General features: G+C 39.4%; 2 protein-coding genes across 6 annotated transcripts in view; one reads left to right on the top strand and one right to left on the bottom strand.

Annotated features, from left to right (window-relative positions):
• Positions 1-763, top strand: part of TASOR (transcription activation suppressor) — a 51,658-nt gene extending 50,895 nt beyond the window's left edge. The window contains 2 exon segments of the mRNA XM_062201111.1: positions 78-568; positions 570-763. Coding sequence (XP_062057095.1) covers positions 78-568; positions 570-611 — 533 coding nt within the window. The 3' untranslated portion in view covers positions 612-763.
• A 7-nt stretch (positions 764-770) lies between these two features.
• CCDC66 (coiled-coil domain containing 66) overlaps positions 771-16,193 on the bottom strand; it is a 43,844-nt gene continuing 28,421 nt past the window's right edge. For 2 of the 5 annotated variants that reach the window (XM_062201112.1, XM_062201113.1), the window contains 10 exons: positions 15,613-15,863; positions 15,326-15,410; positions 13,124-13,285; positions 7,462-7,606; positions 6,881-7,021; positions 4,692-5,134; positions 4,279-4,319; positions 3,192-3,436; positions 2,847-2,974; positions 771-1,812 (listed from right to left, as the gene is read on the bottom strand). In XM_062201112.1, coding sequence (XP_062057096.1) covers positions 1,726-1,812; positions 2,847-2,974; positions 3,192-3,436; positions 4,279-4,319; positions 4,692-5,134; positions 6,881-7,021; positions 7,462-7,606; positions 13,124-13,285; positions 15,326-15,410; positions 15,613-15,863 — 1,728 coding nt within the window. In that variant the 3' untranslated portion in view covers positions 771-1,725. The remainder of the gene's footprint in view (positions 1,813-2,846; positions 2,975-3,191; positions 3,437-4,278; positions 4,320-4,691; positions 5,135-6,880; positions 7,022-7,461; positions 7,607-13,123; positions 13,286-15,325; positions 15,411-15,612; positions 15,864-16,193) is intronic. The other 3 variants (XM_062201114.1, XM_062201116.1, XM_062201115.1) reach the window with 2 other exon arrangements.

The raw sequence follows: 16,193 nt of genomic DNA, 5'->3' as shown, positions 1-16,193 counted from the left end.
GTGAGTAGTGTATAATTTTAAAACTTAAACAAATTGTGTATTTCAATAGAGGAGGACTTTTTGTTTTTTAAATGTAGCTCTTTTAGAAAACGATGAAAAGGATGAAGAGGATATGTCTCTGGATTCAGGGGATGAAATCTCACAAATAGAAGTATGCAGCAATTTTCATTCAGAAATATTGGCGCAAGAGACCAAAGGATCACGTGGAACAAATCAAAAACAGAATATTCAAATTGAGTTGCAGTCCTCTCTTGACATGCAAAAGAGTTTATTAGAAGATAAGACTTATCACAATGATTCTGAAGAGAGAGCTTCTATTGGTATAGTGTGCTCAGGAGGAGAGAACAGCAAGTCAGCAGAGCAAGACTCATATAGCAACGTTCAGGTTTATCACAGTCAATTAAGATTGTCACATCAGTTTAGCCATTTTAATGTTCTCACTCATCAGACATTTTTGGGGATACCATATGCCCTTTCATCAATTCAGTCTCAAGAAAATGAAAATTACTTTTTAACTGCTTATACTCAAAGCTTGGATAGAGAAAAACCTCCATCTCCAATAAGTTGGGGGAAAAAGTGATTCTTCCAGGCTATATTCAAAAGACAAATGATTATAGTAACATTTTTTATAAAAGTTTGTTGTGGACTTATTTCTGTTTCTTAAAAGTGGGTTAACAATTTATATTTCCTTCTCTAAACAAAAGGTTTCCTGTCCTTTTTCAGATGTTTTTTTTTTTTGTCTTATTTAAATCATGATGGCCTGTAACAGTTGTGAAAATTGAAATAAATATATATATATTTTTAAAATATATTGTACTTGAATTATATCATGTTGGCACTTTTAAGTTTTACTTCTGTATATCACGAATACTTGGACCTCATATTGAAGCATATTTTTTTATGTAAACTTCAATGTCTGGTAGGATGATAAACAGCAGTGGCTTTTTCTTTTAATGTCAAATGGTAGAAGCTACTTTTTTTGCTGAAATGATCAACTATTTATTTTGAGCTTTTGTATAGTGCTTTTATACAGGTGTAAGCCAGTGATATTTACAGAATTTTGGCTCAATACCTCAAGATTTATCTAGCAATGTAGTTTCAGATAATTAACTATGCACAGGGACTTAAATAAGCAACACTGTCTCTTGCTAAAATTTTGGTCAACTTTGTCAGAAGATTTTGTTACTTTTTGTTCATCAAAGGCACTGACCAATCTGGAACATATGTAGAGAAGCAGAAGTGTTTTTGAGGTGGTCTTAATAGATTTCAAACCTGTATCTGTTGGTGATAACTGCCTCTCCGTTAGTAACGCTTCAAAATATTTTCGAGGATTGCAGTAAATCAAAGTATTTACCATAGGTAGACCTTTGGCAACTCAAAAGAAGTAGCGAGAATAAATGCATGAATGCTTTTCAGTTGGTAATCTACATGGAACGGTGTGGCAGAGCATTGTATTTTAACAGGTCAGGAACATCAGACTATATTAAGGTAAGTGTTTGTATCAGATTTTAGGACTTAAATAACCAGACTGACAGGAGAAAAACTGCTTTTTACTATTAAGCTTTTACAAAAGTGTCACTTTTATTATATCTTTAAGCAGTACAGCATTTTACTACATTATGTACAAGTTTTTAACAAGTATTTAAAAAATCTAGGCTATTTGAGAAACAGAATTGAGCAACGAGCATATTTTCCAAGTCAACGACACAAATGGTTTTACTACATTTAAAATGAACAACTAAAATTCTCTTCTTGATTTGCAGCTAAAGGCATCAGATTAGTTTCCAACTCCTTTTGCTTCTGGAGAAGGCCCTGAAATCACATTGATGTGTTAGTAAGGTATATAGCTGACTTAACCAACTTCCTGTCCCACATTCCATTTTAATCAGCATTGTCTTTGAAAAACATCATGGATTAAGCTCAGGATAGAACAGAATTAATGTTACCTGGCTGTAGACTAAACTTTATCATTCACATTTTTAAGATTGTATTTTTCACTATAAAAACCTATAGGAAAAGCAAAACCCTCTTCCCCGAAGTGCTCTTAAAGTGGTATGCTGTCTAGTATTTTTCTTGACTACAGTAACCTTAGTGCCTAGTAAAAGGATCCTGCAGAATACTGGGTACTATATTGATAGGTGACTGTGTATCCTGTATCTTGCTTTCCCACTAAACTAGGAGTAAAAACACTTTGTTACTGTAATGTAAGATCTTTTGCCTGTGCTACCAGAGTTGACTTCTATAACCCTGACACTGGCATTTAATTTAAAAACTAAAGGACACACTCATAGTAATGTGGTGTTAACCAATTTGAGATGCAGCGGGCACTGGTAAATAATTGGACATGGAAAAGAGCACCCCTAATTTTTCCCAAGTACAGTGACTACTGCTACACAGTGAATCAGTAGCAAATGCAGAGCCAGTTTTCCAAATTATTTTTTTTTTTTTTTAAAGCTCAAGAATAATAATTGGTCTAGGAGAAAACTAGTCTGGTAAGATTACAGTTGTTAATTCTGTGATGAATTATGTTCTTTGGGATGGATATTAATGCTCTAAACACTGCCAACACATTCGTTTTTAAGAAGCATGGGTTGCACTGCTAAGGTTTATTAAAGCCTACTTGTGTATATCTTGTCTGCCTTTAGACGCTTTTTTATCTTACTGTTCAAATGTATGCATTTTTTATTCAATAAAACTAAGTTAATATTACAGTTGTCTCATAATTTCATACTGAGAAGAAATAATTCTTCAAGCTAGTAATATAAAAGCAAATCCAAGGAAAATCCTATTTATATGAAAATGTTTTTTCTGAAAAACAGGGATGCAGCTACACATTTAGTTCTTACCTGTCTTAGTTCTGAAAGTCCTTTAAGAATTGCTTGCTGTCGATCCCTGTTTTTCACCAAGTTAGGATTAAGAAGGGGATCTGTAACATGGTCATCATCAAATAGCAGTTGCTGTTGTTGGTCAGAGCCTGAAAGCCAGAACGCATTGACCAGAGTCAAAGAAGGATGCAGTATGAGTTATTGTCTAGGAAATCATCAGTGTGAAAAAAAGCTTTCTAATACATTCAAATTCTTGTCACTTTTTCTGGGGCAAACATGGCTAAGACACTGACAAGGGCAGGAACTAGCAGATCTAAGTCTAGGGCATTCAGACCTTGAACAGTTACTGAAAGAGTATTTACTCACCATGTGAATTTTGTGTTGAAGGCCTAGACAATGGTGCATCTGGATCAAGGTAGTAGATTTCATTTGTTCGAACGTAGGGAACAAAATGGGATGGTTCAGAAATGCTCGGTGATAATTCTGTTGGACTACTTCCTGAGATCACATTCTCTTTTTCATAGCTGTTGTTTTTTACTGGTAAGTGCAGTGTACTAGTCTGAGTTTGTTGGGTTTTGTTTTTCACTGCTGGAACTGGTGGTGACTGAGACCTATTAAAAAACAACCCAGAAGATACAAAACTATGTATTTTAAACACATCTACTTTAATCCTATTTCAATTTATTCAAATATTATGCTTTGAACAATAGTACATATACAAGCCTGAGTTCTATGACAATTTTCATAAAACAGGGCAGGCAACAGAATGGGACTAATTTGAGTTTTTAGTAATGACATCTAAACTCTTTGAACTTAATGCTTCCCTAGATAAGATGGTGAGTACAGGATTTTTGTGGTGACTTAACTAGCTTGCTATTGGAGAGCCCCATTCTGAGACAACTGTAAACCAGCTGGTTCATGAAAAGACAATAAAAATACTGTTTCAAGGGTGTGCATTTGGTATACCAGTTAACACAGATGTGTGCATTACTTAATGAGTGCCTTGGTTTGAGTCCCTATCACTTGAAATTTCAGTTTTATGTTACTGTACACTCTGGGAGGCTGCAATAGCTAAAATACTTGGGTCTCACCACCAACTGTGGGAGGCCTGGACTGAGTTCCTGGGTCAGCCCTGGCTATTATGCCATTGAGGACTGAATCAGTAGATACTGATACTGCTTGCTGAATTTCTCACTGTCTTTATCAGTTATTTCTTATTGTTCATTTCAGGTAGAGTATCTATTCTACTTTTGAGATTCTTGTAAAAAAATGAAAACCACTGAGCTAAATCTAAATGCCCACCCACATTCTTGCCTAGCCCAACATGGGCCTTCATGCTCCAACCAAGATGGTACCCTTGATTCATGTATGCCTGCTCTCAGCTGGATTTTGATGTTTTGTCCCACACAGGAAACACTTTTTAACTATGGAATTAATCTGATACATAACATACCTTTCTTGGCTGAATGAATTAATGTTCGAAGGCTCTGCTTCCTAAAAAATGGATAGATAAATGTACAAAGAGAGGAGTATATAGCATTTCCACAATTTACATAATATATGAATGACAGGTACTAAATAATGGGCTACATTTGATTCCAGAGTTAGACCAACCTAAGAATTCCTGATTTCCCCATCTGTTCTCTCTCTAGCCTACAAACAACATGTATACCTGAATGTGTATTTAACAATATTCATGTACAGAAGTACAATTTTTTCTGTGAAGGATAATAAACATTTTCAGCTTTAGGAACAATGTGATCCTCTGTTCAAACTACGTAGCCAGTTCTGCTGTAGTGTGAAGCCAGCCACACACGATTCATGAAGACACGTAAGAACTGTTTTGAACACAGATATGGGTTTTACCTTTTTGCCTAGATGCCACTTGGTTTTTGACTCAGCTTCTTGATGAAATGGATGCAGAGCTGGCGAACTGCCTCTGTTTTCAGAGAGTTGTCCAGGATTATTTCTTTCCACCAAATGAAGCAGTTCCATCTGCCGCCTTAGTTTTTTTTCTTCTCTCTGCTTTTGAAGCTGTTTGGGGTACTTTTCTGATGCTGGAATATACCTTCTGAGTGGCTTATTAATATTCCAGTCAGGCCTCTTAGGATATTTCTTCATGTGCTTTGTTGGTTTCTCTGTTCTTGTGAACTGATCAGACTCGTCATTTTGCCAACTGTTCTCTTTTTCTAAATTAGCTCCTTTATCCTGACTCAGTCCTTGTTTGTTTTTCTTAAACTGCCCATTAAATCCTATAGAAATCTCTGGAGATGGACAGCTGGAAATTTCCCTCTGGATCACTGATTGATCTGCAAAAGTTTTCGGATAAGACAAAAATGTTTAATTTCCCTCACACTAAACAATTATGTGAATGTCCTCTAAGGTGCTATTTGTTTTTAGTTTTCAAAACCAGAAGAACTGTGTGTTAACTCTCTATTTCCCCTCCCCCACTGACAACCCGCATTCTACTTTCTATGAATCTGCTAGATCTAAATAGTGTCATATAGTCTTTGTGACTGGCATATTCACTTAGCGTCATTTCCTCTGAATAATATTCCATTGTGTATATATGTATATGTACATACCACACTTTGTTTATCCAGTCTATGGGATTCTTCCACCTTTTGGCTATTACAAATACTGCTGTCAACACAGGTATCCAATCATCTCTTTGACAAGTTTTGTTATTGTGAGTATATACCTGGAAGTGACACTGCTAGATCACACGGTAATTCTAATTTTAATTTCTGGAGGAAATAACGCAGTTTTCTATGACAGCCCTACCATTTTACATTCCCAACAGTGCATGATGGTTTGTTTGTCCAAAGCCATCTTTTAACCTACTTAGGTAGGTTAAACCTACCCCAGTGGATCGCAATGGCTAAGGCCAGGCTAGGCTGAAACCAGGACCCGGGAATTTCATTTAGGTTTCTCACGTAGGGCCCAGGCACTTCATTGCTTTCCCAGGCATATCAGCAAAGAGCTAGATTGGGAGTCCAACAGCTGGTACCGGCCTGCACATGGGATGCCAAACAGCGGTATCAAGAAATTAGAACCCTCATATTCTTGGCAGGAATGTAAAATGATAGTTGCTTTAGTTCCTCAAAATGTTTTTTGGCCAGTGCCGTGCTTAACAGGCTAATCCTCCGCCTTGCGGCGCCAGCACACCAGGTTCTAGTCCCGGTTGGGGTGCCGGACTCTATCCCGGTTACCCCTCTTCCAGACCAGCTCTCTGCTTTGGCCCGGGAGTGCAGTGGAGGATGGCCCAAGTGCTTGGGCCCTGCACCCGCATGGGAGACCAGGAGAAGCACCTGGCTCCTGGCTTCGGATCAGCGAGATGCGCCGTCCGCAGCGGCCATTGGAGGGTGAACCAACGGCAAAAAGGAAGACCTTTCTCTCTCTTACTATCCACTCTGCCTGTCAAAAAAAAAAAAAAGAAAAGAAATCAAAATGTTTGTTAACCATAGAGCTGTCATATGACTCTGCAACCATCTCTCTCCAAGAGAACTGAAAACATAAAGATGTACACACAAAAACTTGTACATGAATGTTAATAGCAATATGTTCACAGCCACAGTTTAAGTGACACAGATGTCCATTCGCTCAAATAAATAAAGCATTTCCATACAATGAAGTATCACACAACAAAAACAGATCAAGGGCTGACACATAACATTTTAAGATATATTAAGTCAAAGAAGCCAGACACCACAGACCACATTACACATGGTTCCAATTACACGACTTTCCCAAAGAAGCAAATATTCAAAGGAAGAAGGTGAACTTTAAGAGAAAAGACAGTGACTTCCAAGTATAATGTGGTTTTTTTCTTACAAAATGCTCTGAAACGTATCGTGACAGCTGCAGAACTGAATAGTACCCTTTAAAAGAAAGTTCATGTATTAAGCATAAAATGCTTACAAAAGAATTAGAAACTCAGAGGTTCCTTTACTTTCCAACTCACTGAAAACCTCACATTTTTAATCTTTAAACGGAACATGATTCTGATACAAAATAAATAAATATGAAATCCAATTACAATTCTACACATATACCTGTTTGCACACCAGTATCCTTCCTGGGAGAAGTGGTAGGACTGATACAAGTATTCACTGTACCACTGACTTCCTCAAATTCATGTCTTACATTGGAAAGGTTGCTAGTGGACACATTATATTCCAACTGTATTGTATCAACTGGCAATGGAGAAAAAGATCATGTAATAAAATGACACTTAAGTGAATATCAATGGAAGTTATGTATAGCAGCAGTATTGGATGATTAGTTAATCAGAATAAACAGGCTAGCCTATATTTTCTTCCACAAAATTACCTGAATTCTTATCTATTGTTAAAATTTTTCTTAAAATACTGAGTACAAGAGTATGTACCTTACCAATGTTATCAGATTACTGTGATCAACACTTATAGAACATTTTTGTGAGAAAAGAGAATATGTAATGTTCAGTTTCACTTTTAAGGTAGTTTCCAAAATGCACTAATATAAGCATTACTATTTATAAAGTTAGGATCACTTTAAGGTCTACTATGTGTTTCAAAATATTTATATGTGTATTAAAAGTATTCAAAATAGGCAATTGCTTAAAAATTTCAAAAAATTCTGATTAAGCTCTTACCACCAAGATTTTTAATCAATCTGGAAGTGTCATGTCCTTTCTGAGCCAATTCCCGGATTCTCTGTTCTTGTTTCAGTCTCTGAGCCAGCTCCTGTGCTCTCTGCATTGTCTGGAATAACTCATTTGTCTTTAGAGTCATTATTTCCTATCAACAGTGAGAATTACAAAGTTGTTAAATTATCAAACATATACAAACTTAACTATATTCTCTCAGTGAATATTCTAAGCTTCTATGGGTCAATTAACACTTTAGTCATTAGGTAAGTCAACAGGGCTTTCATGTTAATATCTTTCTACAGCTATATTAAAAATCACAAATTCAAGAAATCTAGCCATTTCTGCTAATTTCTCAGTTTTTAAAATTACAAGTCAATCTATTAAAAACAAGTATTAAAAGGTAAAATGTAAGGGTTCTAGCCACTTGAAGTAAAGATAATTGTTTTTGGTGAATACATGATATGTCACATAGCTGGCTCAGAAAACAGATCTTACTTTGATGAAGCCTGCTAAGTGGGAAAAGGCTAAATAGCAGACTCTGTGTTTTGCTCCTTAAACCTCTAAATTTTTGACAACTGAATGCTACTATTTGATATACTCTGTCAGGCTGCCGCAAACATGGCAGTTGACACCACCATACCTATCCTGTCTATACCACCTTGTCTTCCAGGCAAATAGACAGCTACTCTTTTTAAAAGGTTATTATGTAGCACATAATACTATCATTGATCTCAGCTAAAAATTCTGCAAATGCTCCTGCTGATACATGTTACTGGAAATGCCAGTCATTGCTCTTTTAACACCTAGAATAATTAACATAATAACTGCTTAGAAATGAAGCAGAGATTCCTCTGATAGCTAAATCACAGTGATGTACATAGGTAACTTTTGCTGCAGTAACTCGTCTTGACCTCAATTTTCTTTTAAGGATTTATTTTTTTGGAAGGTGGAATTACAGAGACGGAGGGACAGACAGAAAGGTATTTTCCATCTGCTGGCTTACTTCCCAAACGGCTGTGATGGTAGGGGCTTGGGCCAGGCTGAAGCCAGGAGCCAAGAACACCATCTCCATCTCCCATTTGGGTGCAGGGGCCCAGGAATGTGAGCCATCTTCCTTTGCTTTCCCAGGTACATTAGTAGGGAGCTGGATCAGAAGCAGAGCAGCTGGGACTCAAACTACAGCTTTGATATGGGATCTGGCATCAATGGTAACAACCCACAGTGCCACAACACCAGCCGCCTCCTCATTTCCTTAAAAATATCTATTATTTTCAACTACTTGAAAGCCACAGCAACAGATAAAGACAGCCATTTCTTCCATCCACTGGTCCACTTCCTAGATGCTCAAAACAAGCAGGTTTGGGCCTGGCCAAATCCAGGAGTCTGGAACTCCATCAGCATCTCCCACATGGGTGGCAGGGGCCCAAGCACTTACTGCTTTCCAGTATGCAGTAGCAAGAAGCGGGATCAGAGGTGGAGTGGCTGGGACTTGATACACAATGTGCTTTGATAGAGAATGCAGGCATCCCAAGCAGTACTTAACCCACTGTACCAAAGTCCTACTCAGACCTCCTCAGCATAAAGAGGATAAAACTTCAGCATTTGTGAACTACACCACATGAAATATAAAACCTTCTCAAGCTTTTTCTATAATTTTGTAACTTTCCTCAAAGCTTTAATGTTTCCACAAATAGGTCCAGAATTTCAAAGTACATGCTGTAGATAATCAGCTTGACATTTTAGTGAAAACTGCCTTCCTCCCCTTTAGGTGGCCTTGGAGGTTATCTCATTAAGATAACCTGCACATTACATCTCTTAATGTTAATGTTTCCAGAAAAAGTCCAGGGCATCCTAATCAGCTATGAGCCACCTTTGTCTTTAAAACCCTTTTGTCTGCACCTTGTAGTGCAGGGATACATTATCTGATGGCCAACAGAGACCACAATTCTATTAAGTCCTCTAAGTAAATTACACTGTAGATAATCTTGGATTTTTTTTTTTCAATCTCATACCACCCCTCATAGCTGCCTTAGTGCCTATTGTTTTATAAGTATAAGAGGGGCAAACTCAATAACCTGAAAATGATATACTTATGTGTCAAACGGGGAACCCAAGTGTCGGGATGGCTACTGCAATACAACCTGCTACGGGGTATGGGGAAATCAGAGCAGCCAATGGCAGAATTGTGTGTCGTATGGCAAATACTGGCTCCTAAGCCATGGCTGTTGGCTGTTTGTACTGACAGTTGGGCAGTGTACCAAAACCTTACTCTGAACTGCAAAAGGGAAAGCAGAGCAATGGCCTATATTAGGAAAGCATTTCTAGGGACCTGTGATGTTGCGACAAATGTCAGAACAGCTAGAGAACCTGAGTTACAATTAAGTGTTTATCACATATTTGCTCATGTTAAGACCTCCACTTCTGGGAACATGAAGTTGTCAGAGGCCAGAGCCATGCTATGACAGGCTTCTCACAAGAAAAACTCACTAGGCCCAGGATGCCCTGGTATGAGAAGATGAAACCTGACACCGGGCAGTCCTTCATCTGGTTCGGCAGGACCAGGTGGAGGCAACCAATAAGGTGAGCCGTCCTTGGTCCTGCAGGGCCAGAAGAAGGAAGGAATGCGGACATAATACTTGTTTGCCTGGGAACTATGAAAACCCCGAGAACAAAAAGAAGGGGGTCTTGGTCTCCCAGCACTGCGTTGCACGGGAGGCTGGGGCCCCAGCATGCTGGACCTACAAATAAAGTCCCTTTGTTCTTTGCATTACGTTGAGTCTCGCTAGTTCTTTCCATCTGGAACACAACAAAGGCAGATGCTTTAATTCAAGTGCAGTCCCTTGTCCCAACCCAAATGGCTTATGTGGCCCCATGGGTACACAGTACGAGCTCAAGGAAGATGGAACATAATTAAGGGCATGCAGTCATGAGTCAAATGTTAGAGGGGCTTGCGCCTTGGGCCCCACCACCTGTCCTACATGTATGTACTTCAGGAACTTATCCTACATCACGCTAACCTATCCAAGACTGGCAGGTTTTGTTATACTGGCCCTTCGCCAAACAGTAAGTGACATAGATACTCTAACCTGTGTAACTATACCTACTGTCCTTAAGCAGCTCTTTGGTTAACAAGAAAGACAATTAAAATGCCACATTAAAGTTCTTAAAAGTTAAACATGATGTTTGTGTAGTACCCATTGCTGCATTGACAGTGGCTAAGGCACTCAAATTACACCACAGCGGTTCATGAAGCACTTTCATCTGCTAGATAATCCCAAAGCAGCAGAGTTGGTGTCAAGAAAAAAATGTTCAATAGATGGGCATTCTATTAGGTAAACCTTCAGATAGCTGCACTACAGTCTGTGGAAAAGTGTTAATAAATTTAAATATCCACGTTAATAAATCTCAATACCCATATTAGTAAATGTAAGTGCCCCTTATGAGCTGCTATGGGACTACAACCCTAGTCCAAAATGCCATCCATGTCCAAACTGTACATCCAGATGCCATGGTGCCCAAGCTGGTTCCCAGGGAGAGACAGCATTGTTTTGAATATCCTGTGAAGTACAGGGGAAGGGACGATTAAATGAGGGTGCAAATGATTTGTTTCCCTGGGATATTCTTGCCACAGTATGAGTAGTTTCTAGGGCACTAAAACTGATCTCTCTCTGGTTTGCCATTCAGCCACTAGTATTTGACATCACTGATGTATTCTGCCATGTGGACCAACATTTATGTTACACCACACCATACCACCTTCAATCACTAATAGAAATGATGCTACCAGTATTTCCTAGCTAGATAGTATAGACTGCAATTACAAGTCCCTATTAAACATTTATATTTTCATTCATGGCTGTGGTCTGATGCTGTTTTTACTGGAATCTGTTTTTAAAGCTAACTCATTTTCCTAATGCTATTAGAATTTGGGGCGGGGCCAGCATTGTGGCGTATCAGGTAAAGCTGCCACCGGCAGTGCTGGCATCCCGTATGGGCACCAGTTTGAGTCCTAGCTGTTCCACTTCCAATCCAGCTGTCTTCTATGGCCTGAAAAAGCAGAAGATGGCCCAAGTCCTTGGGCCCCTGCACCCACATGACAGACAAGGAAGAAGCTCCTGGCTTCTGGCTTTGGACTGGTGCAGCTCCAACTGTTGTGGCCAACTGGGGAGCAAACCAGCAGATGGAAGACCCCTCTCGCCCTCTCTCTGCCTCTCCTTCTCTCTGTGTGTAACTCTTTCAAATAAATAAATCTTTATCAAAAAAAAAAAAAAAAAAAAGGGAGGGGAGGATATGGAGACTGTTGGTTATGGGATGGGCATTGCAGCCACTCTTTGGGATGCCTGCCATTTTATACTGGAGTGCTTAGGATCAAGTCCTACCTCTTTTTTTTCTTTTTGAAGATTTATTTATTTCAGAGGTAGAGAGGAGGAGAGACAAAGAAAAAGGTCTTTTATGTGCTGGTTTACTCCCCAAATGGCTGAAGTTGAGCCAATCTGAAGCCAGGAGCCAGCAGTTTCTTCTGGATCTCCCACATGGGTGCAAGAGGCAGAAGCACTTGGGCCATCCTCCACTGCTTTCCCAGGCCATAAGCAGAGAGCTGGATCAAAAGAAGTGCAGCCAGACATGAATCAGCGCCCATATGGGATGCCAGTACCACAGGCGGAGGTTTAGCCTCATATGCCACAGTGCTGGCCCCTGCCTCTGTTTCTGATCCAGCTTCCTACTAATATGCACTCTGAGAGGCAGCAAATAATGGCTCAAATATATGATTCCGTAGTACTCCCACAGGACACCCTGATGGGAGTTCCAGGCCCCAGGCCTAGATGTTGTGGGCATTAGGGGAATGAACGAGTGGATGGAAGCTCATTCTCTCCCTCCCTCTCTCTCTAATCCTCTCAGTCACTCTGCTTTTCAAATAAATAAATTATAACAACAACAAAAACAGCAAAGCCAGCTGTAAGGGGTAGAACACAAGGATTTAACCTGATATAACTACAACTTGTCCTTTAGGTGACTTGAAGGTCACCCCATCAACAAGATGGCCTGTTGCCTGAAATGTCTCTTACAAATGTTAACATTTTCTGGATAAGTCCAGGGGATTAGCCATGGGCCACTACTGTGTATAAAGCCATTTATCTCCTCCTTGTGGTGTGGGAATCCATTGTCTCATGGCCACACAAGACCATACCTCAGTCCTGTAAGTTCTCCAAATAAATCATACTCTATGTAATTTTGAATTTTTCGCTTTCTTTGGTCTCAGCACCTTTTGCCTTTAGCAGCCAGTTCTGGTATACTTTTGGTTATATTTCCTTTAAAAATGCAAACAATTTTATTCTAGAATGTTGCAGTTTAAATACCTACTTCTGGGGCCAGCACTGCAGTATAGCAGGTTAAGCCACCACTTGTGAAGCTGGCATCAGCTACTCCACTTCTGATCCAGCTCCCTGTTAATGTGCATGGGAAAGCGCAAGAAGACAGCTTAGACCCCTGCCACCCATGTGGGCAACCCTGATGAAGTTCTAGGCTCCTGGCTTTGGCCTGGCCCAGCCCTTGACACTGTGTCCATTTAGGGAGTAAATCAGCAGATACAAGATTTCTGTCTCTTCCCTTCTCTTTGAAACTATGCCTTTCAAAAAAATTTTAAAAATCTTAAATAAATACATACTTCCTTTTGTTTTTGTTTAAGTAGGTCTTCTTCATACTGTTTCTGCATCTCTTCTCGTTCTCGTGCTAAGCGAAGCTCCTCTTCTTGTTCTTCCCTCTTTCTCTGCTCTTCTTCTAGCTGCTTTTTCCTGCGCCTTTCTTCTACTTGAGCAGTGATGGCTTTCTAGTCATAAACAACCACATAAATCATTGTCACAAATAAAAATCCAGGAAGAATTTTTTTGGTGACTAAAGAATAAGTTTTTGTCAGTAGTGTATCCAGAAAATATTACGTAAGATAAAATGACCAATCTCCAATACATATCTCCCATCTCCTACTTGTCTGATCATATTCTACATGCTTATTCTTCAAACCCAGGCCATTAGCAGAAATCAAAGAAAAACAACTAAAGAAATAATCTCAGTGCTTAGCATAAAGCCTGGTAAGTAGCAGATATTAATGTGTGCTGATCAAACTGAGCAAGACTAACAACCATGTCAAATTCTTAATTTATCAAAAAAAATTTTTTTTGGACAGATAGAGACAGACAGAAAGGTCTTCTTTCTGTTGGTTCACCCCCCAAATGGCCGCTACGGCCGGCATACTGTGCCAATCCAAAGCCAGAAGCCAGGTGCTTCCTCCTGGTCTTCCATGCAGGTGCAGGGGCCCAAACATTTGGGCCATCCTCCACTGCCTTCCCAGGCCACAGCAGAGCTGGACTGGAAGAGGAGCACTGGGACTAGAACCTGGCGCCCATATGGGATGCCGGCACCACAGGCAGAGGATTAACCAAGTGAGCCACAGCGCCAGCTCCTCATTTTTTTTTTTTTTAAATATTTTAATCTATTTATTTATTTGAGAGGTAGAGTTACAGATGGAGGGAGACAGAAAGGTCCTCCATCTGCTGTTTCACTCCCCAAATGGCTCCAACACCAGGAGCTTGGCTGCTCCAAAGCCATGAGCCACGAGCTTCTTCCAGGTCTCCCAAGCGAGTGTAGTAGCCCAACCAATTGGGCCATCTTCTAATGCTCTTTCAAGCCATAGCAGAGAGCTGGTTTGGAAGATGAGCAGCCAGTACACATACGGAAAACATATAGTGCCCATATGGGATGCCAGCATCATAAGCAGAAGCCCAGCCTACTACATCACAGTGCTGGTCCCGTATCAGAGGTTTTAAAGAATTATACTCAGGGGCTGGAGCTGTGGTGCAGCGGGTTAAAGCCCTGGCTTGAAGCCCTGGCATCCCAAATGGGTGCAGTTCTAGTCCTGAATGCTTCTCTTCTGATCCAGCTCTCTGCTATGGCCTGGGAAAGCAGTAGAAGATGGCTCAAGTTCTTGGGCCTCTGCACCCACATAGGAGACCCAGAGGAAGCTCCTGACCCCTGGCTTCATATCAGCTCAGCTCTGGCCATTACGACCATTTGGGGAGTGAACCAACAGAATGGAAGACCTCTCTCTCTCTGGCTCTACCTCTCTCTGTAACTGTCATTCAAATAAATAAAATAAATTTTAAAAAATTATATTCAGACACATCAATCTCTTTAGCATTAAACTAATATTGGAATAGATTATTTAAATCTTAGCTTCCTTTCTTATACAAGTATATGCTAGATTTCTTAATCATAACTGTACTTCAATCCCCAAAATAGTACCCTTCAAAGAGAACTGATTCTCCTTTTGAACAGAACTCAAGAAAAAAAGTGATGAAAATCTAATATTAACTTAAGAGAGTTCAAATTCATATACACAATTTATTTCTCTACTGGAAGACAGATGGTTGTAGCTGGTGATCCTGTCAGGTGTTTATCATAATTCTTTAAAAAAAAAAATTTACTTACTTATTTGAAAGGCAGAGTTAGAGAGAAGAGAGACAAAGAGTCAGAGAGACAAAGAGAGAAGAGAGGAGAGAGAGAGAGAGAGATTGATCTTTCATCTGTTGGTTCACTCCCAAAACGGCTGCAATGGTCCGGGATTGGGCCAGGTCGAGGCTAGGAGCCTAGAACTCCATACGGCTCTCCCACATGGATGGCAGGAGCCCAGGTACTTGGGCCACCTTGTAGCATAAACATAATTCTAACATTATGCCAGTTAGGGTAGGAATTGGATTCATCGCAGGATAGGATCACAATTTTCTACCAGAATTTCATTTTCCACTTACTTAGGTATATGTTGGCTATGGCTATTACACATTAAGGCAAAGAAAAATGTTTTTCAACACCATACCTGATGTTCTAACTGTTTTTGTCGCCTCCTTTCTCGTTCTTCAATCTGAGCTGGGTCCAAGAGAGCAGTCATAGAACGAAGAAAGCTAACAAGATAACATACATTAGTTATTCAAACTTCTAAAAAGGTAGGTTCAACAAGCTAAGTAATTTTTATCTGGGATAAATCTACTAAGTACTTCTGTTTCAAAGAAAAATGCCCAATCTCAAACCAAATAGACAAAGTAACAGTTCTACTAAAAAACAGACTCTTACAAAAAAAAGTTAATATATATTTAACAAACTTACTTTGTCTTCTGAGTGTTTACCATAGTCACATCCCTAACAGGCTTTGCTATTTGCGCCTCCTCTGAAGGTTCAACCTGAATTCCAGTCATAGGTGTACAAACACTGCTGATATCAGCCAGCTCCTGAGTTTCAGGTGAGATACAGAAGTACTCAGGTTGTTTGTGTGTTGAGCGAGAGGACAGTTGAGACTGAGAACCAAGACAACTCTTTAATGAATCAAAATGCACTGCCCATCTGTCATGCTCCTCACCCTAATCACAAGAAATAAGAATGCTAAGAATTTTTCGAATTATTCCCACAAACAATTCAAAACGACAAACATTTCTAAAAATAATCACTGAACAGAATAATCATCATAAAAATTTAACATTAAACTGTTTTGATTTCTTATACATTCAGGTAATTAGCTGAGAAGTTAAAAGAATTAGGCAATTTCTAAAAAGTAACAAAAAGCTATGCAAAACCACTCTAAATGTATTTTCAATGAAAACACGTTCACATGGACAAATGTAAAATAGTTTGAACATTTTGGCTTTGTCAAGCAGTTTCAAAATACTTATAAGTTTATGTTTCAACACTTT

This window comes from Lepus europaeus, chromosome 9, assembly GCF_033115175.1.
Source record: "Lepus europaeus isolate LE1 chromosome 9, mLepTim1.pri, whole genome shotgun sequence".
NCBI lineage: Eukaryota > Metazoa > Chordata > Mammalia > Lagomorpha > Leporidae > Lepus > Lepus europaeus.
The sequence above is the reverse complement of the archived record's forward strand: the minus strand, read 5'-3'. Positions and strand labels throughout refer to the sequence as shown.